The following is a 22,772-nucleotide window of genomic DNA, read 5'->3' on the forward strand; positions in this document are numbered from 1 at the left end:
TACGGGCCATTATGAATTTACATAAAATGTAAAATTATTGGAAATGTTGCACAGACTGCAATTTTCAGTCTGCAAAACATCGACATCTCTGAATTCGCATGAAGTCACAGTCTGCAAAATTAAAATTTAATACATCAAACTTTACCTGGAATCGATGGGACTTTAAAATGTATGCGAATGTGAAATGACATCATGCTAAATTAATGAAGCACGACGATTATGAAAGGTGTATTAATCTTCAGGAAGTGTAAAGTTTCCTGCTAAAATTATTCACAAAAAAATTGCGTGCGGATAATACGGGCCAAAGATGTCCCAACTGTGCACCAAAATTTCCCTCCACAACCAAGCACGACAAACATGTCGCTAAAGTAAACAATGTGACCAGCAGTGGCGAAAAATTCGCAATATGTGACATCTGCTTGCGAAGAACGTTGATGGAAATATGGGAAAACATTTGAGTCGAGTTCACTTAAAGTCGACATGGAAAAGAGAACGCGTCGGTGTCAAAGTTTAAACACTATAATTATTAATAATTAATCATGCAAAATTTATTATTCATTTATTTCAAAATATTCTAAGCATAGAACTGCCGATATGAATATTGTTCGCGTGATGTTTTTAAGCTGCATACATTGAATGTACTTACATAAGGTATGCATATGCATAAATATGCAATGCATGCACTTAAAGTATGATACTTTGTTATGGCGATGAATTTATGGTGCTTTTCATTTCTATGTAAAAATTGTAGCATTTATTATCTCGAAAATGGTAAGGATACGTTTTCATACAATATGCGATTTTCCAGCATATCCTATACTGACAACTGAGGGAATTCACGCCGTTATCTATTGGTAACTTGTAAAATTTGTAAGTTTGGTAAAAATAATTTTACAAACTTTTACAACATAAAGAGACGCCCTTGATATGAGCAAGCTTCCAAAAATGTGTAAGATAATTTTCCTTACATAATGTTTGTAAAATTGTACAGTATTTACGGATCTTGCAATGCTTTCAAGGCTACAATTCACTAGTTTTTTTCGTGCCAAAAATATATCAGTTTTAAAATATATTTGCATGGGTGCAATGTGATTCATTCCATCGCATTCCATTCACGATGAGCCTGATAAAATTGCAGGCTTAAATTGAGTCTCAATTTGAGACGCTAGTCCTCATTTTGCTGAGTACGTTGTCCGTGCTTGTTTTTTGTCAGGAGACCTCTCGCTTACCCCGGATCAAGTTGGAGATGGATCGAACCCAGAAAATCGACCACAAACACATGCCATGAAATCCACACAATGTGAACGGGTAGCGTAATAAAGCTCATTTGCTTCTTACGGGATGCGGACTTCACGATAAATGATATTTTACCTATGTATGTACATAGTTATTTATTCCAGTGGTTTTTATCGCATTTATTTATACATGAGCATAAATATGGTATGTATAGAATTTGGAATTCAGGGTCATTTTACGGCCTAAATTTAATGCACCACTTAATAAGCTGAAACTTCCCACTTTTTTTACTCTACCTACTACTAGCTGAAATCTCCACTCTGTCGGTTTTTTCCACCCACCTATTTAGCTAGTCGTGGTCACTAGTTACTTATCTTATTGCTCAATTGAAGAATTTAAGCACAAAAACCAAAATCTAAGCTAAATTATGCAGAAATTCTCATAATACTTTAAAAGCTTATTTCTGATTTACATTTAAAGAATTTAAGCACTAATATGAGCTCGGGTAACGCTTTCCCTCTTGGGTAAAGGAACGGTTTTACCTTCCGCGCCAACTTCGTGCAACTTTTCTTGAATTGCTAGTCCAATTATAGGCTTTCAAATGCATCCACTCGTCAATGTACGATTTTACTATCCATAATCGGTAAATAAAGGCTGTGCAAGTTTCAAACTATTAGGGGGATAAAAAAGCCGACAAAGTGGAGGTTTCAGCTAGTGCATGGTAGGGTCAAAACAAGTGGGAAGTTTCAGCTAAATAAGTGGGAGGTTAAATCTAACCCGATATCTAGTTACTAGATTCTAGTACATTTTGCAGGACTTACTTATTTTACGAGAAAGATACTTATCAATCACTACGCATTAAATGTATTTAAAAATATGCACATTCTATTAAATACTTCTTCAGGCTGAAGACTTCAGCCTAGCACAATATATGTATATACATACTTATCGGATCCAATTGTTAATACATAAACCTCACAATCAGTCGTAGGTCTTAACCGACTTTAATTTTACTGTCTTACATTTTTAATGTACTCAAAAGCGACGTGGACAGTAAGATTGTACCGTATTAATGGTAAATATGTAGGGATACTTTGATTTTTAAATATTAACTTCCAAATTAAATTCATATACATACATACATAGGTATGTAGGTCAATAATACTGGAATTCGGTATCAACATCACTCATTTGACTCATTACAAAAAAACTACAAAAAATAATAATAAAGAACGGTAAATTCACACCGTTACGCCATAATCTAATGAAGAGCTTAAAACTGTACGTTAATGCAATCTATGATAAACTAAAATTGAAATTGCTCGGGTTCGTAGCAATCAGAATTTCGTTGTCCGTCCCAACCTTTTGACCATCATGCTGGATCGTCGCTGTCTTCGACTTTCTAGGTCCACCACCTTTTTTCCTTCCAATTAATCCATGCACAGTTTTTACGTGACGAGATAGATTCTTCCCAGTTTTAAAAGCTTTTCCACATTGTTCACAAATTTCGTTCCTATCATCGGAATGGGTTCGAAGATGACATCGTAACACGGCACTGAAGAAAAAGGTGGCCCCACAAATCTAGAGGCAAAAAAAATTAGTTTCACTTGGTTTCAAAATTTGAATTTTAAAATTCCTCATGTATGTACGTACATTGCACGCGTGCCGTTTTATTCCCGAGTGAGTAATTTTGTGGCGTTTGAATCCACTTGATGAAGTAAACGTATCGCCACTGATGCAAATAAAACTTTTTTTATTTTTATCCCAAAAATTAAAGTGTTTAGTTATGATTTCTTTAAATTACCATTCCTCGCAAACTATCGGTGCAGCATTGTGCTCACGGATGCTGTGAGCGTTTAAAGCTTCTCCATCCTTAAATTTTCCTCCACACTGGGTGCACTCGTACTTTTTCACATTTTCGTGAACTTTGTCCACGTGAGCTTTTAATAATCGTTTGAAAACAAACACTCTCCCACAAATGGGACACTCGTGTCTTTCTGGAATGTGGCAACGTATTTTGTGCGCTTTTCTTGCGTCTGGATCGATAAAGGCTTCCTCGCACTGGTCACATTTAAAGGGTCTTTCCCCAGTATGGTTGCGAATATGTCTGAAAAAATATGCATAAATTATTCCGATATTTGGAAGTATTTGGAACTCACAATGGAGGTTTCCCAGTGTATTGCATATGTATGCTCTCGTATTGTAATGAAATGAGTGTCAATCGATCACAAATTTAGTTCATATAAAATTTGCAAAAGACACGAATGTCACGTTTGGCGGAGATATTTGCATCTGAATAGGAGTAGGAGAAAAGGCAAAATTAAGTTTACACTCCAAATTTACAGTGCGTTTTCTCTTCTTTGGATGATGAAAATATCTCCGTCAAACATGAGGATTGACAGATCGTGTCTTTTTGCAAAATTCATGTTAACACAAGTTTGGCCAAAATTTGTGAGGATACGCATTATGTTGGGAGACCTCAATTGTCACCAAATTATGTAACATTTTTTTCTTCACAAAATTATTTCGTACCTTTGCCAAGATCTTTTTGCACGGAGCGTTAACCCACAAAAGTCGCACACCCATATGACATGCACCACATTATGTTTCTCCAGTTGGACTTGATCTATAAATCTGGCGTCACAAACGGTACAGACGACGGGTTTGCTCTCATCGAGTTTGTGGCGTTCCATGTGACTTTCAAAATTAACCTCGAGGGAGAAACCTTTCCCACATTTTTTACAGAAATGTAATTTTTCCTCCGTTTCGTGTCGCACGATCATGTGAGAGTCCAAAAGTGACTGCGCTTCGTACTTTTTTTGACAGATTTGACACTGAAATTGGCAAAATCCTTTGTGTTCCTGGCGCAAGTGGAGGGTCAGATGTTTTTCTCTTCGAAATCGAGAAAGACACGCCGCACAAGAGAATATGTAACAAGATTCGTCATATTTTTTGCGTTTTGCGTATTTTTTGGGACGATTTCTTGTCGGACGAGTGGAGGGCTTGCTTTCTGGATCTTTTTCGGTTATTTTTGTCGTTTTAGTTCTGTTACTTCTAAAAAGAAAATATGATTTTTTGAACTTTTAAGTAAATAAACTTTAGAATTTCTTACTTTCTCTTCTTATCATTATCTGGCGTTATATAAAAATGAGATCCGTCGCTGCTGGTTGAACCATCGTCATCGTCAGAGGAGTCGCTTCCTTCACCAGCGCCCAGTTGTAAATGAGAAAGTGGGTCGACCTGATCTTCTGAGTGGTTCGAGAATGTTGGGGACGGACAGGGAATGTCGTCTTGTGGGGGGAATCGTTCTTGAAAATCCTCGGGTTCTACTTTGACTTTAAGATCAGTAAGACTTTGGGAAGTTTCGCCTAAAAAACGAAAATTAGGCAATAAAGTTTACAAAATCCAAAAATTATTGATTATTTTTAAATGCTAACCTAACGAAACTAATGACCTCCTAATTCTTTGCAAAGGATCTTCAATTTTTGCATCTTTTGCAAAAGAATTTGACACGGTTGTTTTTAATTCTTGCACTTTTCTCGCAATCTGTTCTTCCAGTTGGGATATTTGTAGCTTGTTTTCTTCAATTTCTTTCGCCGATAAGAAACAATCCTGACACAGTTTAAATCCGTCGGAATCTTCGATTTGTGCAATAATTTTCTTATGTTGGGTGGAAGTGCGGTGTCCTGGAACAAGGAGGTCGTAAAGTCTGAGAATTTGTGCCTTTATTGACCCCTTGTTGGCAAGGGGAGGACTGATATCTTTGTCCAGACTAGATAAGCACAGGAGACAGTGAAAGGTTGTCATGATGGTTTGTGGTTGATCGTAAAACCTGCAAACCAAGAGAAGTTTCAGATTTATTTAGTTACATAATCACTGTACCATTTCTTTAAGGATTTAATCTGCATAAAGTATGTAAGTATGTAATTTAGGAGATAAGAAGCTCAATAGAAATGAACTCCGAAAATTATGAACATAATTTTGTGCATAATTTTGTGCATAATTTTGAACATAATTGTGCAAACTTTGCACTACACTACAAAACTAATGACTAATTACTAAAATATTTTTTCTATTTTACTCTAAAAAAATGTAGTTAAAATATTGCAACCTTACCTAGTATTTTAGCAGTTACGGCAAATAATATACTTCAAAGAATTTTGTAAAAACTCTTTCAAAATTCAAGCAACAGCTTCAATAATTAATTTGTAAATTTAAATTGACTGAATGTTTACACCCGCAAGTTTATAAAATGAGTGAAAAGACTTCAGCTGACTTTGAATTTGCAGGAAAAATCCCACCTGAATCGCGCATGCAAGTTGTACCCTTACTTTGTTGCGTCAAAAAAGTTGCATGCAAATAAATGCATCCATGTACACGTCATTTACATATTCATAGCGTGTTAATCCCCTTCACGGTTGATTTGGTTTACAACCATGGAAGAGAAATACAAGATCTCTCATATATGGTTTACAACAAAATAAGTTAATACTTAATTACGAATAATACGTGGGAATTTACAAGACTGAAAGATGATAAGACTTGTGCAAGAAAAAGAATAAATTATCCAATAGATGATAAATCGAAATCGCTTTACTTATTCGCAAAAATAAATGTAGGAATGTATGCACAGAAATGAGAAAAATGCATTTATTCAAGAAGCTAGTATATTGGTAAGTAAATAAGTACATTAAATGCATAACTTGGCATATCAAAATATTCATGTAATTTATTTTAAAAACATTCTAAACACCTTTTTATGAATCCGGATGAATTTTTTTCAAAGCGCTATCCAAGCTTTTATAAGCAGCTTCCAATTTATCCTCCATGGCACAAATGCGACCCAGCAATTTCTCAATTTCTTCCAAGCGTTCCCCCGCTTTACAGGATGTCCAATATTGCGCCGCTGCCGCGCCGACCCCTAAAACGACAGTCACCACGCTTAAGGCAGTACCCCAGGTTGTACTAAGGAAACTTGTTCCCGTCGCAAAACGAGTTATTCCAGCTCTAGCTGCGCATTCGACTTGGCCCTTGCCTTAATTTCGGCAATACTTACTTTTGCATTGCCTGCCATCACCTTGATATCACCTGAAAATTATGATTAGTAAATAATGGATTAAACAACTTAGGATTAGAATAAAGGCCTCACCGCATATGCTCTCGGATTTTGACCAAATTAGTGTCGATCTTTCACAAATTTAATCAATATGGGAACATCCATAAGTAAAAAAAAAAATGGCAATCCTTTGCAAACCCCTTCCCTGTCCTACTCATGTTAAGATTAAAACGAGTAAAATAGACGGCCCAAAACCAGCCACTCAACTTTTTGATGACGTAATATGTAGACCACCCTTATGGCATTTGCACGATCTCCAACGTACATACATATCTCCACCAAACGTGAAGCGAATATCTATATCCGCTAAACGTGACTATTTGGTAGATCGCGACTTTTGCAAATTTCGTCTTATTTAATTAAATTTGCGATCGATTGACACTAATTTCGTCATAATCGGAGAGCATACGCTGAGAAACCTCCATTCTTATCTAGTAATTTTTAGTGTCACCTACATATTTCCTGAGATATATCTTGGTATCTCAGTTTAAGCTGGAGTCCTTTGTCAACCAACTTCTGTTGAGGTGAATTGTTCCGACATTTTCCAAACGAGACAGGCATATCTTCCTGTTCGGTGATATATTGGTCAACCTCAGTTGACCACGTCTTTTTGAAATTTTTCCACGTCCCTGCCAACTTTTTGGGTACTTTGATTCATGCCAGAAATTGAAGAGATGATCGTAAAAATTTCCCAAATACAGGCGGCACATTGTACCAAGTTGAACGCAGTCTTAACCAGTTCAGCTTTATAAGCTTGATTAGCCACGTGAAGTTGTACTTTAGAAAGTTCTTTATGGACAAGGGTACATCCATGCTTGCTTACAAATTCGGATGGATTTTTCGCAATAGCTTCCAAGTTTTCGTAACCTAGAACATATGCATGTAGATAAATTGCAAATTTAGGAAAAGTTAAGTAAACTTTTTTAACAAGTAAGGTTGGCATGCAGTTAGGAATCTGGTATAGATTGCAGGTATTGATTTCTCGGTATTAAAATTATACCTGGCTGTAAAAATTTGCTACCGATATGATAAAGCTTTAATCCCGAGGGTTAGTACATATTAGCCGCCGTTCATAAATATGACATATGTTAAAGGGGAGAGGGGGGTCTAGAAAATCGTCGTTTTTACATGATTTATGAGCGGCCCCTTATCAATACCACTTTGGTAATATAGAGTAATATACTAATACCGCTCGGTATTATTTTAACCCTGGATTTCTAAGAGTGAACAAATTATATACCTGCTTTTCCACACAAATCTTTGAATATTTCATTTTCTGATAAAGACTTGAGTCCATCTTCAACCAGTTTCGCTTTCCCGTCGAGACACTGTTTCTGCAGTGTTTCCAAGGGTGACATGAAATTGAATATGTTTTTTCCAGTTTGGACTGAATTTGCTATGTTTAAAGTCTTCATCAGGGTAGGAAGTGACTGCAATTCAAACATATTCTTTAGTAGTTGGTATTTCAATATTTTGCATAAAATAACAGACTCGGTGTCTCCTAAGTATATAGTTGAAATAACTCGTAAAATTGTTACCACTAGATTAGTGTCTTCTTTCTCCATGTCCTCGTTTGATTTGCTCTTATATTTCGAACTCATATTAAAATTCCACGCTCTAGTACAAAGAATATTTTACCGTCTGAATTCGATATTCTGATGTGCGAAAGCTTTTATTGCTCTTGCAAAAAATTGCAAACATGATTACAAATGTATTTACATGTGTACATTATGTATGTAGGTATGTCTGTTTTCCAAGATATTTCCAACAATATTTCCAACGCACTGACCGAGTTTACTTATTCATAAATCGTGTATGGTATAGAATTTGTTTCTTTTTTGCACGGATGAAATTGGGTAAAACTAACAAATTTGTAATCTTTGTAATAAATAAAAAAAACATTGTACACAAATACAGAGAACGCAAGTATGCATGTAAATATATACGTATTTAGTTACCCATTTATTTTAAGACATGCAAACATCCAGATAGATGTAATTTGCATGAAAAGAATTTCACAGTGTCAGTTACTCCAATTTCGAAGGTATTGCATATGTACATACATATACACATAGATGTCTAATTCTGGAATTAAATACATATTTACATATGTACATAATACAGAAAATAAGTACATATTTAAGTCAAGGATGTTGATCCTTCCAAGTATTCGACAATACTTCGGCGGATGTTGACTTATCTCCTGTGCAACTACTGAAGTAAAATTTGCAAACAACCTAGTTTCAGAAGTGCGTCAGTTAAGTTATATATTGACCCTAGATTTATGTTCAAGAGGAACATATGTATGTAGATACATACAGTGGGTTGCCAAAAGTATTGGTGGTCAATTTTGTGCTCGGTACCGTGTGGGATATTTTTGCTAAGGGATAACCACGGACTAATTCTAAAGGCATTTTTTACAACCAAATAAATGGACAAGAAAATAGTTCAAACAGAATTTGAAAATCTTACCCCGTTCGGGGGAAACTGAGAAAAAACTTCAAAAACGGCATAAAAAATTGTGACAAAAGTAATGGTGGTGGTATATTTTTTATATCTACAGGCCTTACACATCTGAATTACTAGTCGCAACTTTAGTACCATACTCTTGTATGTTCATTACACTGACAATTTATTAAATATGGCCAAAATAGGCGAGTTGTACATCGCTGGGAAAAATTTATCAACAGCACGCACGGCATGGGGGTTGCACCCCAAAATCTTATCCTTCTGACCTCATTGAAGCTCTGGAAAATTCAGAATATCATCAGGAAGTTCAATTAGACTTGTTCCGTGATGAATACGACAAGATATGACTGAACAAAGGCCACCACACAACACCAAAGCTGAAAAATGATCACCTACGGTAATGACAGCGGTATTCCAAAGGTCGCAGGCGTCACCAAAAAGTTAATACAATACACACTGTACAGATTCATTGTGCTAATAATCAAACTAAGGTCCTCCACTTTATTTTATGACACGCACCCCATCCAATCATTGAATCTGGTCGAGACCTTTGGAATACCGCTGTCATTACCGCAGGTGATCATTTTTCAGCTTTGGTGTTGTGTGGTGGCCTTTGTTCAGTCATATCTTGTCGTATTCATCACGGAACAAGTCTAATTGAACTTCCTGATGATATTCTGAATTTTCCAGAGCTTCAATGAGGTCAGAAGGATAAGATTTTGGGGTGCAACCCCCATGCCGTGCGTGCTGTTGATAAATTTTTCCCAGCGATGTACAACTCGCCTATTTTGGCCATATTTAATAAATTGTCAGTGTAATGAACATACAAGAGTATGGTACTAAAGTTGCGACTAGTAATTCAGATGTGTAAGGCCTGTAGATATAAAAAATATACCACCACCATTACTTTTGTCACAATTTTTTATGCCGTTTTTGAAGTTTTTTCTCAGTTTCCCCCGAACGGGGTAAGATTTTCAAATTCTGTTTGAACTATTTTCTTGTCCATTTATTTGGTTGTAAAAAATGCCTTTAGAATTAGTCCGTGGTTATCCCTTAGCAAAAATATCCCACACGGTACCGAGCACAAAATTGACCACCAATACTTTTGGCAACCCACTGTACAACTAAACCGTTACAAACGAGTATAACCGAGGGACGAGACCACGGACCTATGAGGTCAAAATAGACGTTATCACCGAATTTGAGGTTACCTTTCCCACTACATAGGTTTACATACATATGTATGAAATTTGATCCATACGTGACCTCTTTGACCCGGAGGGGTGTGACTTGTGTCCCAAATTCTAATCAGGTCTAATCCTTGAGTTAGGATGTTACGTTCAAAATTTCAACTCTATGCTGTCGAGTTCAAAGGTGATCGGAGCAACGGACGGAAGGACGTCCAGGGTTCGGAAAACCCCGGAGTGTTTTTGGGGTTTTTGTAGATTTTGGAGCAGGTTGAACCACAATTACTAAAATTATATATTAGAGAAAAACTAATTTAATATACGAATTCAGCATGAAATTTTAAGCGTTATCATTGACTTGGACTGTTAAATCGAAAATTCATACTTAACATGTAAACCTGGAAATATGCAACGATACTTGGAAATTCAAGTCGGACATGAAAATGCTCAAAACTTCATGATTAATTGGGAAATGTAATTAACATTGATCTAACAATGCGATGGTGTGAAGTGTAACCCTCCGATTTGGTTGAAATTTTGAAATTATGTGGTCCAAGTCAATACAACCAACGTTTCTTGAAGCAGTTTGTGCGATGGTCAGACTTTGCCAACATATTTTAGGGCAAAGTTAAAAAACATGTACTTTTTAGCATTGGAAGAGAATGGAAGTTGAGTCTGCTTCCTCCACCTGGTAAAAATCGCCCGTTTTTAAACTTTGACCCCAAATATTTCGACAAATTCTGACCATCGCACAAACTGCCTGAACAAAGGTCGGTTGTACTGACTAGGACCACATAATTTCAAAATTTCAACCAAATCGGAGGGTTACACTTGACACCATCGCATTGTAAGTTGTAGTTTAAAGGATTTTGTTTCAATCTGCTACAAAATCCTACAAAAATTCACGAAAACCCGCAAAAACCCCAAAAAACCCTAACCGACAAAAACCCGGGGTGGCGAACCCTGAGACGGACGTAATGGGTTTTACCCCTCAATAACTAAGTGAATTTTTTATTCTCCATGTGTATAAATTTATGAGATCTTCCGCTTAAGATGATGCCAAACGTTTTTTGTTTACATGCAAAAAATATTTGCAATGATAACACATAAATAAATACACATATTACTCATACATACATGCATGCATAAGCTATAAAGCAGCAGGATGTACAAATAATAACTCATTCCAAGTCCTCACAAGCTTTGACGCAGCACTAAAATCTTGTCCAGCGTTAAAATGTTGACAGAAAGCATCCGAAATAATGCGAATCAATTTTCCACCGTTGTTCAAAACTTGATTGACTCTCCGTACATTTCTGACCCACTAATAAAGGACTTGAGTATTGCACACTCTGATTTAGTTGCCGACTTGAAAAACGGAGACATTCGCATTATTTTACAAAAGTGCGTCCAGCTCATCACCTTGATTGGTAAGATTTTAAGCTACACTTTTAAAAACTTCAGTCTAACATACATCTAAGCGGTATTGATAAGTAATACCGTGCAGTAATAGCTCGATATTAAAGTTCTACCATATCAGTAGCAAATTTCAACGGATCGGTATAATTTCATTATCAAGCGGTAGCAACTTTAATACCGAGAAATCAATACTATAGCAGAATTCTAACATTGTTACTATTTACATATTTTACCTAATTGTTTTACACTTTGTATTTATTATTTAGTTCCTTTATTAATTCTTATCTTGCTTTTAATTTATTTAGAAAGTCACAAGAGAGAGCTGTATCGAATTAACGCCGAAGTCCAGCTGGCCCCAAGCCAAGCGTTTCCCAACTTTATGAAAAGTCTGCCATGTTTCGGGACCATTGGATTTTTTTTAGCCGGAAATATATTTTTGTATTCGGGAGGAATCTGGATTTTGAGCCTTATTTCGAGCGCAATTGGTATTTCGTATGCGTGGAAAGGAGCCCAAAGTGCGTATGTTAAGATGAAGGAACAATCTGCGAAGGATGCTTTGTCTCGAAGCATCGTCCAAATTAGAGAACTGTCTTGTCAAATACATTCCCTGAAATTTCAATTTGATGAAGAACACAGGACACAAAATTTACGCCCGGTGAGAAACACGTCTGGGTAGAAATAAGTATACTCTAAAAGTTATAATGCATTCTCTTAATTTCGGATAATTAGAAATTCTAGAGTTAAATGTACAACATACATGCATACATAAACAGATGTATTTATCTAATTGGAAATTTATTACTTTTGTTTAACGTATTTACACATGCACATCGGTACATAGAAGTTACAAATATATAAATATATACATATTTTATCCACAAAATAAAAGAATGAGCAACGCCGCAAATAAAAATATATACACATAAATATTTTTGGGGTATTCATTAAGAGTTCGCATATTCTCATGAATATACATAAGGAGGACGCACCCTTCTTATGAGAAAATCCCCCCCCGTGATATTTGCCCCAAATTTTGATATGTTGGACACCTCGAGGTGCTTATCAAAAAATGTATTGGTCCCTAAGCCCTAAGTGACCTGGTTCGACCGGAAACCGAGGTCAAAGGTCAGTGCACTTTTTCGCTCGAAACCCCACAAACCGTATATTTTTGGAAAGCTATGGACCTCACGAGTCCGAATATACACCATAATAAGGTCAAACTCGGTCAAAGGTCAACCCTTGACCTTTGGAGGTCAGCTATTTGGGCATGGTGACCGTTTATGGACCTTACGGACCTCCGCTGCACTCCGGTCAGCCGAGTGCATGGCAACAAGCTTAGTCGACTCTATGGCTGTTGTGTGTGCAACTGTGTTGCAACAGCAACACACATTTGCAACTTTTTGCTTGACCTCGAAAGGTCAAGACTTGACCTTTGACCCTATTATGGTGTATATTCGGACTCGTGAGGTCCGTAGCTTTCCAAAAATATACGGTTTGTGGGGTTTCGAGCGAAAAAGTGCACTGACCTTTGACCTCTGTTTCCGGTCGAACCAGGTCACTTAGGGCTTAGGGACCAATACATTTTTTGATCAGCACATCGAGGTGTACAACATATCAAAATTTGGGGCAAATATCACGGGGGGGGATTTTCTCATAAGAAGGGTGCGTCCTCCTTTTAAAAAAATGCCAACTAAATACATACCTGCGAAATTTATCAAAATCACTATCAACCAATTTTTTTTACCAACTTACTAACTATTTTTTTTTGCTAACATTGCTAACAATGCGCACTCGTAATGAACATCGCCAATATAAATAATAATTTAAATTTTGTGATTTAAATCAGAACCGGGCCCCTTTTTGGTTTAAAAGTATGTCATGTTTAAGTAAGGGCATAAAATACGGGTAAAATATTGATAGAGCTGCACTTGATAAATTTGTGTCAAAAAAATTAAAATTTTCGTGTCCAGATGTTAGTAAAATTGTGCAAAAAACAATTGAAGATGGTGGCCTGTGCGAGTTGTGAACTCGCAACACAGTGACAAGTTTTAGTAGTTGTGCTAACAGGCCTGCTAGAAAATAGTGCGATCCTAGACGACTTTATTCTCACATGATGAGTCATCTCATTTTGCTAAACGTAATGCCAGACGAAAAAATTGCAAGGGAACGAACAGATATGACGTCACCAAAAATTGCAATCTTTTGAACACCCATCCATGCCTTATCCTACTCATTTTAATAATAGTAAGATGTCACCCCAAAACTATCCAGCCCACTTTTTGATGCCATAATATGTGAACGTTCCTAAAGTAGGTAGCTGCAAAAGTTGCTCACACGAGACATTGCTTATATGTATATACACAATTTTGCAATGTATATTTCGCATACTCAAATTGTATATTTGCATACTTTGGGTTTTAGATATTTATCTAAAACTCGAAAATATGCAAAATTTCACTTTAAAACGAAATGTTACATACATATTTAATATGCTTAAAATGCTACATAATAAATCTCTACTATTTCATGCCAACCACAATAAGCTGTGTAGATATTTAGAGACATTCTCCATTGCATATATATCCATGAGTAATTACGGCAAATGTTGTTGATAGAAAAATATTTGTAAAAATATATATATGTATTTGTCCAACAATTATTGCGGCGTCAAATCAGCCCTAAATTATTTTAATTTTAAATTATTTAGAAATCACGAATTAACAGATTCTTAGATATATATTAGCCTGCAATACTGTTTTTTTTGTCTCTCCATAAAATGAGACAACTTGACATAATATAAGACTCGGAAATCTTTAATAATGTGAATGCTAATCACTCTACATATCAACTTGATCAACGAGTATTTATTATCAAATTAAACATAAACCTGTGTCGAGTTTAGTTATGTAGAATTTTGGAAAAATTTGTCCGAACTGTCTTTGCTAAGGCTTCTATATATGGGTGCATACTCGAAGGGAGACAGAATAAAATATAAATACTCCTGTTTTTCGACTATAAAACCCTCGACGTCATCACTCTCATTAGTCTTTAAAAGCATTGCCGGGGTGACGTCGAGGTTTTATAGCCGAAAAAAGAGGAGTACATTCATTCATTCATTCATCTATGTATGTATGTGATAAGCAAATTGTACACGTTTATTTACATTGTGGTGTCCAGAATGCATATATTTTCACAGGGAATTTCCCCTTAAACATTTACACATTGTTCAAAACGTTATCAACAAGTTGGAAGTATGCTCGGTCAAAACGCTAATAACAATCTTCATCAAATTATTTCTAACCAAGCCGAATGGTCCGATCTGAACAGCCACTGGTCTCAACGCCCTGACGACCTTCTTCTCCCACGTCCCCCTTCCCAAATCCTTACCCGTCTTGCATAAATACAAGTTTGACCCTTCATACACTTTGGCTGCTTCTGGTATCATAAATACAACAAACGAGGAAGCCATTAAACTCGAAATGGGCAGCAACAAATATAGCAAAAATGGCATCCGATCTCGCATCCGGACTGTCCCATAAAGCCCCAATATTATAAACGAAACTCCAAAGAATAGTAACGGCGGGACGGCAAAATAACAAAAATTTTTATTAGTGAATCCCATCCAAACTGATAATTGTCGATAAAGCTGAATTTCACGAGTTTGTAAATTTCTCTCAATCCAGATTGTTCTCTTATAATTTAAACTGTTCAAGACATGAAGCACTTCGCTAGCCGAACATACCACCGTTAAACCAAGAATGAAGAAAGCATTGATCGATTTCAACAACTCATTTATAAAAGTTATTATCAAAATGGAGCGAATGAGAAATGAAAAAATGTTTGGCCCGATGGAAATTATTGTCCTTATTGGCAGGTCAAGTAGGTCGACGCCGAAAAGTACCATGGTCATGATAATAACTTGCATGGGGTATTTGCTCAGCCAGAGAAAATATTTCATAGCTTTTGTCAAAATGTTGAAGTTGCGAGGAGACTCCATTGTGGAAGGACAGCTTTGTCTGATTTCTGAAAAAATTTGAGAACCTTTAGAAATCAGACCATCATGAAATGACAGGTGGTAATGTTCACGTTTGAATTAAAACCAAAATACCACGTGATTTTCATGTTCATTCACCGAAGGGAAATCTTGTTCCGTCTACAAAATTATATCTCACTCTATGGACGGTTGAATCAACTTGACATTTCGAAAACGATGTCACGGCAAGCGTGCCCAAAACTCGCATTTTATGCAACAAATTTTTTTGGGACCGTGAATATTTTGTCAGTTAATTCTGTGTAGGTAATGTCAAACAAATTTTGAAGAGTGTGAAAAAAACTCAAAATTAGCAAAAAATTCGAACATTTTGTCATTTATCTCGAAAATTGGCTAAGCGCCCCCGCCCAACAATTTTATTACGGATTATTGATCTACTCATTATGCAAATTTTAAGCCCTCAAACTCGAAAATCGTTAGAGTGCGAAGAAAAGCTATTTCATTGTATATATCTATCTTAATCTTAGACAATTTTCGACCCATTTCGACGCCCTACATAAGTTTTTGTGTGCATGATCAATTCACGACAAAATTAGAAAAAGTTAAACCAGGGCTGGAAAATTCCATCCCAATTTGGAATAAGAAAATCCATGTGACGTCTAGATTGACTATTATTGATTAGTTGCAATTATCCACATATTTACATAATATGTAAATATGTGTAAATATCTACATATTATGTAGATATGATACGATCAATATATACAGTATGCACTGTATATATATTACTGTATACTCTTGGAAAAACGGTATTGAATCATCACCAACCGGAGTGCATATATGACTTAACCGGCGCGGTGATAACGGGCATTACCGTATACCGTAAAATATACACCGACGTGGTGATGAAAACTCACCAGTCAGAATCAAACTATTACCAACCCGGGGAGAAATTATCACCAAATTAATACCATCACGGGGTGTATACGTGACTTCACCACATTTTTTACAGTGTATTATCATATTTAGTAGTACTATGAATATTTCATCAAGAAGTTTTACGTACGTACAACGTAAAATGTTTGCTTGGAAATTATACGACATAATTTTTCTATCTGCTCCAAGATTTTCAGACTTAAAAATATTGAAATGTCAAAAAAACTGATTATTACCGTGTGCAAATTTCGTCAGGCCTCGCAAAGAATTCATAATAGCGACTACGGTCCCGAACCTTTTAGCTAGGACGAACCCCATTGCGGAGCAACTTAGAGGGAGAAAAGTAAAAAATATGAGAAGGTAAATTCGAATTATTTCGAAATTTAGGTTTTCATTTGAACCACCAAGTCCAGTTTTCCATAGCCACATTAAACGCAGAAAGCAGTAAAATGTATGGAGTACAAATACTGTGAAGGAAAAGTGAGCAAATGTATGTTGCTTTTTTGTCAAGGGTACATAAATTACTTGCTCGAGACGAATAGCTATTAAAAATTGGAGTGGATTTCGATTTAGAAACTGGTCTAAGAAGATTTTGAAAGTTAGCCACGTTTTTGAAACGAATGAGAGCACTGTGGTCAAATAATTCGGCAGCATTTTAAAATCCTGGAATGTTCTGTTACACAGAAATGGTAAGAAATTTGAAATGAAATAAGAAAACCTGGAATGATGGAAAACTTGGGAATATTTTACAATTTATTTAAGTTTATGAGAAGCTCGAATATGAGAGTGGATGGTGAAATAAAATATTCACGATATTTCTGAGCCAGGGAAATCATGTTTTATCCCGTTTGATATAAAGGTATGCTGATTATATTAAATATCTAGAATAATATAAATAATGCGTAGGTATATGTAAGGTCTTTATCTCCGATTTTGACCGGGCTAGATAATCTAATTGTTCACTCGCAGAAATAAGCGAACCCACATTTTTTAGTTTTCCAGAATTTGCATATTTTCGCCCGTGGCGGAATTTAAAAACAATCAGCGAACTTCAGAATTTTTTAAAACCTTTAGTGTTTGAAATCTGGTTTAATCGGGTTTAATTTTTGAACTAGTGTGAAAATTCGAAAAATTGCAGTTTTAAAAACTCCGGATTTTGACTGAACTTTTTTAAAAATTCCGTCACGGGAGAAACATCCAATCTGGAAAACCAAAAAGTACAACTTCGCTTATTTCTGGGGTGGCCAATTTCAAATTAGCCCGGTCAAACTCGGAGATGACCACCTTGCATCTCCTCATTGTAAGAAGCTTAGTTACGCGACATTTGTAATATTACTGCAAAATAATCCGCGCATATGTAAATTATGTATGAATTCGTATCCATACTAAAGCCAGGAACAAGAAAAACAAGGTGGGCAAAAAAAATTGTCCAACACTGGGCTTAAAAATGTGCTTGACAACTTGCGCACGTGTGGTTATTAAGTAGCGTCAGCTACTTATTGTGATCACTTTGTCCGTCTGCCTGTCTGTCTGTCAGTCCGTCCGTCCGTCCGTCCGTAAGCAGGATATCTTTAGAATGCCTCAACATAATTAGAAGCGGTTTTCGCCATTGTGCTTCTAATTTTTAGTTCTCGGTCGAGTTCGAAAATTGGGTCAATCGGACCACCCCCCACAGCGCCAGGGGGTGTGGTCCAAAATTAAATTCACGTTAATTTGCATATGGGGTGTCATTTTAAAGGAAATTTGACCGCGATTTCAATGACGTTAATATTTTTGACCTCATGACCTTGTGGACGAGGTCACAGGTCAAAAAGATACTTAATTGTCATATGGGGTGTCATTTTAAAGGAAATTTGACCCCGATTTCAAGGACGTTAATATTTTTGACCTCATGACCATGAGGACGAGGTCAGGGGTCAAAAATATATAATTGTCAGATATGATGTCATTTTTAAGGAAATTTCGATCGTTCTGACGCTACTTTTTTATATTCGTTTGTAAGGGTTTATTTACATACATAATTGCCCTTCACAAAAATATGAACCTGGTTGGATTTGGATGCGTACATATTCCATAGGAATATGTACCATCGAATGCATTATAAAATACTTAGTAATACTTTGAAGGAATTCATTGTTCCTTCGTATCCTTAGCATTCTTCGTATCGTAAAATAACTTACGACGGTTACGAATTTACAATATTTTGTAAGCGCCGTAAGATTTCGTCATCAAAAATCACGTTAAGATTTTTACGAAGCTTGACCTCTTGTCTTTTTCTTCATAAACTTTTTTACGATACTAAGGATACGAGAATACCCTCATTATAGTAAACAATAGTGTAGATTTTATATTTTCAAGACAACGTACCGTATTTAATATAATGTACGAAAATAGTCAGAAATTTAAACAAAATAAAATAATTACATTAATAAGCAGACGTCGGATATGAATGACCGATAAAACCTCAAAATATGAATGAAAAATGACCGTAAAAATCCCCAAAAATATGACCATAAAAATGACTTTATTTTTTAAATTTTTGGCTTAATTTTTTGATATGTTTTCCTGTATTGCTCAATTTTTATCAAATAAACAAGTTCTGGGGTTATTTAATGCATTCCCAATGAATTAAATCACCTTAGGCGAAAGTGAACGTAAATTTCTGAAAGTTTCTCACAATCAATCATTTTGAGAAAACTGAATTTTTTGTCATTTTCTGTCGATTTGATTGCCAAATCTTAGAATTTGGCCAAAAATGATAAAATAAACGAAACATCCCGAAATATGATCGGGAATATGAATATGTCCTAAAACCTGCAAATATGACCAATATGAGAAAATATGCTTTGACCTACGTGACCTACTAGTGACCATAAACATTCTCAGAAAGTTTGGCGACTGTACGTCAATAAATGGAAAAAGTCATTTTTCATTCATATCCGACGTATGTTAATAAGTAATAACGTGATCGATGATCATGCCAAGAATATCGTATGTACAAATATGTAGAGTCTGAATAATAAATTTTCAAAAAAATCAACGACTCCCTACACTACAATGAAAGTTAAGTATTCCGCTTTTAAACACATACGTGCGTTAAAATTTGTGAGTTACTCCTGATAGTCCCTATATATCAAATAATATTTAGAAATGCAATGGAGACACGGCAAGGTCGATAATTTTGGATCAGATTTTTTTAAATCTCTCATTTATCGATCCTATTTCTTTTTGAGGCCTCTTATTGCTATTCATTCATCACAAGAACATCAAAAATTGGACAATCTCAAACCATGTACATATGTACAAAATTGCATATTTAACTAAATATTCTTAAAATTGTGTTATGAATTACTTACTACCACTATAAATTTATTTATTTCTTATGTACATATTTACAATTTGAGACAACGTAAAATGTGCTTACTCGAATCCGTTTGACGTAAACTATACTTAACTCGAACACAAAACATAAACATGCTCCTCCAATTAGAACTAAAAGTAATTGAAAAGCCACCCAAAGGTTTCGAAATGCCCCAATAGCTAAATCTTCAATTACCGGGTGCATTCGAGCATAACGTTGATCCAGATCAACGTATATCCAGAGCTTCTCGTACAATAAGAATATTCCGTTTGAGCTCAAAGTTTTCAGCGTCGCGGAGAGGCGATCACCGCCAAAATATAGAAACTCCCAGACGACGTTTTCCTTGTAAAAGATTTCTTTGACTATGTTACACGTGACGTTGGGATAACCTAATTTGAGAAAATGGAGGGCATTCTGCACGTGGCCGGAGTTTGGCTCGAACGCGATTTCATCAGCGAATATGGCGGCGCCGGGTAGTTGATAAAATATGGTGAGATTTACGTGAAGGCCTGAATATAAAAAAATATACTATTAAATAATAATAGGGGCGCAAACCATGTTCAACCCAGATTTTTTTAGACCAACTCTTTGGAAACAAAATTTGGTGAGGAACTTGTGCAGGTGTGCAAAATCCAGAGAATTTCGCAAGTTCGCGAAAATGCTCCGTATGTATTCACAATGAAGCAATGCAAGGTAAAGATCTGAGCTGCTTCCGTAAGTCATTGATTCAGTCGAAAACTTAGCGTTTTCGCTAACTTGCGGTACCCATAACTGACAACGCTCTGAATTTTGCGCAAGTGTCGCAATAAATGTTGTTTCTACAAGCTAAGCTGGGCAAAAAATAATCTGGGTTGAACATGGTTTACGCCCCCATTGTAAATATTATTTATCTTCTTGAACGAAGGGTATTGTCTATGTACACATTTTGATTTTGTCTGACTTTTCATATTTATTTTAACAATGCCATACTTTTTTTGAAAAGGTGTCTTTCACCGTCAATCCGTCTGATCGATAGTCTCACCATTCCTCCACTTATGTCGTCATTTCTCGGGTATAACTTAAACCCAAAATAGTAAAATACTTCGGAAATTGTTTGGATGACGTATTTCTCGAGGGGTTTCGTGATCTGGGAGGTTACACATGCGTCGTACCACGAGCTTAGGACCGTCATCCCTAAAATGGCGAGGATAGAGGCGAACGAAATTTTTCTACAGAATCGAAACCAAAATTCATAAAATTAAGTAAACAGTTTCCCAATAATTTAAAACTGTCAAATATGCATTTTATATACATATTCACATTCTCAAATGACTGATTAACTAATTCACTAAAATAACGAGCAATGAATGAATATATTTAAAACAAAAATTTGAATCATAATTTTTTAAAATTTGTTGAATGAATGAATACTGAATAAATATTTATTCATTTCATATTAATGAAAAATGGATCAATACTTTGTTCTTTATTAAGGGGTGAAAGCCCTTTATAAGATCGTTATGTCCGTCTGTCTGTCCGTCTGTCCGTTGGTCCGATAACTTTTGAACGGAAAGACATAGAGACTTGAAATTTTTAACGTTAACTCACAACGTCAAGGGACAGGGCAAGTTCGAAGATGGACACTGTGACATCGTCACCTATGACGATGGCGTCGTCACAGTGACGAAAAGTGACGAAAAAGTGTCACGTGTCAGTTTTGACATGTGACACATCATTTTTAACTATTTTTCAATGAAGAATTCGAAAATTCATGTCATTTTGCGATTAGACGTAGAGTTGCCACTTCAACTCGGCTTTACTCAGCTTATTGAGTGAGTCGAGTCAAGCCGAGTCGAGTTGACCTCAAGTAAGCCGTCGACTCAATGAGTTGGCTTATTGAGTTGTGAGTTGTGATTGAGTTGGACTCGGCTTGACTCACTCAATAAGCCGGCTGGCTCCGCCTCCTCGTACTTACACACATGCACAAACAAATTCATTTCTCTCCAACTTGTAAACATAAAATGCACGTACACGTATGTACATATGCTTCGTCAATAAGCTGCCTCCACTCACTCGACTCACTCGACTCACTCAGATTCTTAATGAGTCGAGTCAAGCCAAGCCGGCTTGCTTCTGACTCGGCTTGCTTCGACTCACAACTCAATGAGTCGACTCACTGGCAACTCTAATTAGACGTCACCTGTGACGATGACATCGTCACAGTGACTAAAAGTGACGAAAAAGTGTCACGTGTCAGTTTTGGCATGTGACACATCATTTTTAACTATTTTTCAACGAAGAATTTAATGGTGGCCTACATTTTGACCTCAGAGGTCATCTAAAGGTCATAGGGAATATATATGTCAACTTAACAGGAAATTCATTTTAACGTATGAAACAGTTCTTTCACCCCTTGGTTATATTCGTTGTAAGGGTTTATTAATTTTGTACCCTTAATAAATGGGGTAACTTGAGAAGTTCGTTCAAAATAAGTTGAATGAACAAATATTTTTCAAATTTAAAATTAATGAATGATTTTTTCAACTTAGAAAATGAATGAATTTTGAATAAAATATTTTTTGAATATATGTATGCACCTGAAATATGTAAATATATATCTGTATTACCTTCGTGATATACTTTGCCTTAAGAAGGCTACCACTAGGTCGGGAACCTGACCAAGATTAAAAATCCACAAAATAATCGAAATTCCTCCACACGCCGTCCAAACGTAATGGTCCATAATTGTGAAAAAATGCCAGATTAGTACGGATGAGAAGGTGGGATTTTTTTGACAATAAAGGACGTAATAGTCGAGTGCTTTTTCTATGAAAAATTCCTCCCCTTTGTAAAGTATTATTTTGGTTCCTTGCAATCCAACCGTGAAGCTGGAGTGGTAATGGGACCTGATTAGAAATAAATATGCATTAGATAAGCAGGGTAAGTAGCATTAAATGGCATATTTAAGCTAATTATTAATTACTAATTAACGTTAACTAGTACCACCGAAGCTAATTTTAATTACTTCATTTAATATTAATTAGAAAATCACTAATAATCACCAATTAATTGGTCAAT

The 22,772-nt window shown here is 35.9% G+C and overlaps 4 protein-coding genes across 6 annotated transcripts; 1 reads left to right on the forward strand and 3 right to left on the reverse strand.

The window, feature by feature from the left end:
* Positions 1-1,360: 1,360 nt before the first annotated feature.
* Positions 1,361-5,517, reverse strand: LOC110849657 (zinc finger protein 77). 3 transcript variants are annotated; one of them, XR_002547869.2, is made up of 8 exons: positions 5,353-5,517; positions 4,674-5,068; positions 4,349-4,604; positions 3,769-4,290; positions 3,041-3,343; positions 2,890-2,968; positions 2,058-2,817; positions 1,361-1,478 (listed from the first exon to the last, which is right to left on the reverse strand). XR_002547869.2 is itself a non-coding variant. In XM_022097089.2 (7 exons), the coding sequence occupies exons 2-7, from the start codon at positions 5,041-5,043 to the stop codon at positions 2,533-2,535; spliced, it is 1,815 nt and encodes a 604-aa protein (XP_021952781.1). In that variant the 5' UTR covers positions 5,044-5,068; positions 5,353-5,517; the 3' UTR covers positions 1,361-2,532. The 3 variants fall into 3 exon arrangements, 1 of the variants encoding a protein (XP_021952781.1); XR_002547868.2 differs by having other exon boundaries at positions 2,014-2,817; XM_022097089.2 differs by having other exon boundaries at positions 1,361-2,817.
* Positions 5,518-5,913: 396 nt separating this feature from the next.
* On the reverse strand, positions 5,914-8,225 carry LOC118435763. Its single transcript, XM_035852177.1, has 4 exons — positions 7,891-8,225; positions 7,593-7,782; positions 6,808-7,219; positions 5,914-6,324 (listed from the first exon to the last, which is right to left on the reverse strand). Exons 1-3 carry the CDS (start codon positions 7,951-7,953, stop codon positions 6,945-6,947), a joined length of 528 nt encoding a protein of 175 aa, XP_035708070.1. The 5' UTR covers positions 7,954-8,225; the 3' UTR covers positions 5,914-6,324; positions 6,808-6,944.
* Positions 8,226-10,918: 2,693 nt separating this feature from the next.
* LOC110850088 lies at positions 10,919-12,354 on the forward strand. The gene is made up of 2 exons (XM_022097572.2): positions 10,919-11,438; positions 11,733-12,354. The coding sequence occupies exons 1-2, from the start codon at positions 11,246-11,248 to the stop codon at positions 12,101-12,103; spliced, it is 564 nt and encodes a 187-aa protein (XP_021953264.1). The 5' UTR covers positions 10,919-11,245; the 3' UTR covers positions 12,104-12,354.
* A 6,709-nt stretch (positions 12,355-19,063) lies between these two features.
* LOC118435588 lies at positions 19,064-20,917 on the reverse strand. The gene is made up of 3 exons (XM_035851875.1): positions 20,685-20,917; positions 19,779-20,224; positions 19,064-19,168 (listed from the first exon to the last, which is right to left on the reverse strand). The coding sequence occupies exons 1-3, from the start codon at positions 20,884-20,886 to the stop codon at positions 19,064-19,066; spliced, it is 753 nt and encodes a 250-aa protein (XP_035707768.1). The 5' UTR covers positions 20,887-20,917.
* Positions 20,918-22,772: the final 1,855 nt, after the last annotated feature.

This window comes from Folsomia candida, unplaced genomic scaffold, assembly GCF_002217175.1.
Source record: "Folsomia candida strain VU population unplaced genomic scaffold, ASM221717v1 Fcan01_Sc005, whole genome shotgun sequence".
Lineage (NCBI taxonomy): Eukaryota > Metazoa > Arthropoda > Collembola > Entomobryomorpha > Isotomidae > Folsomia > Folsomia candida.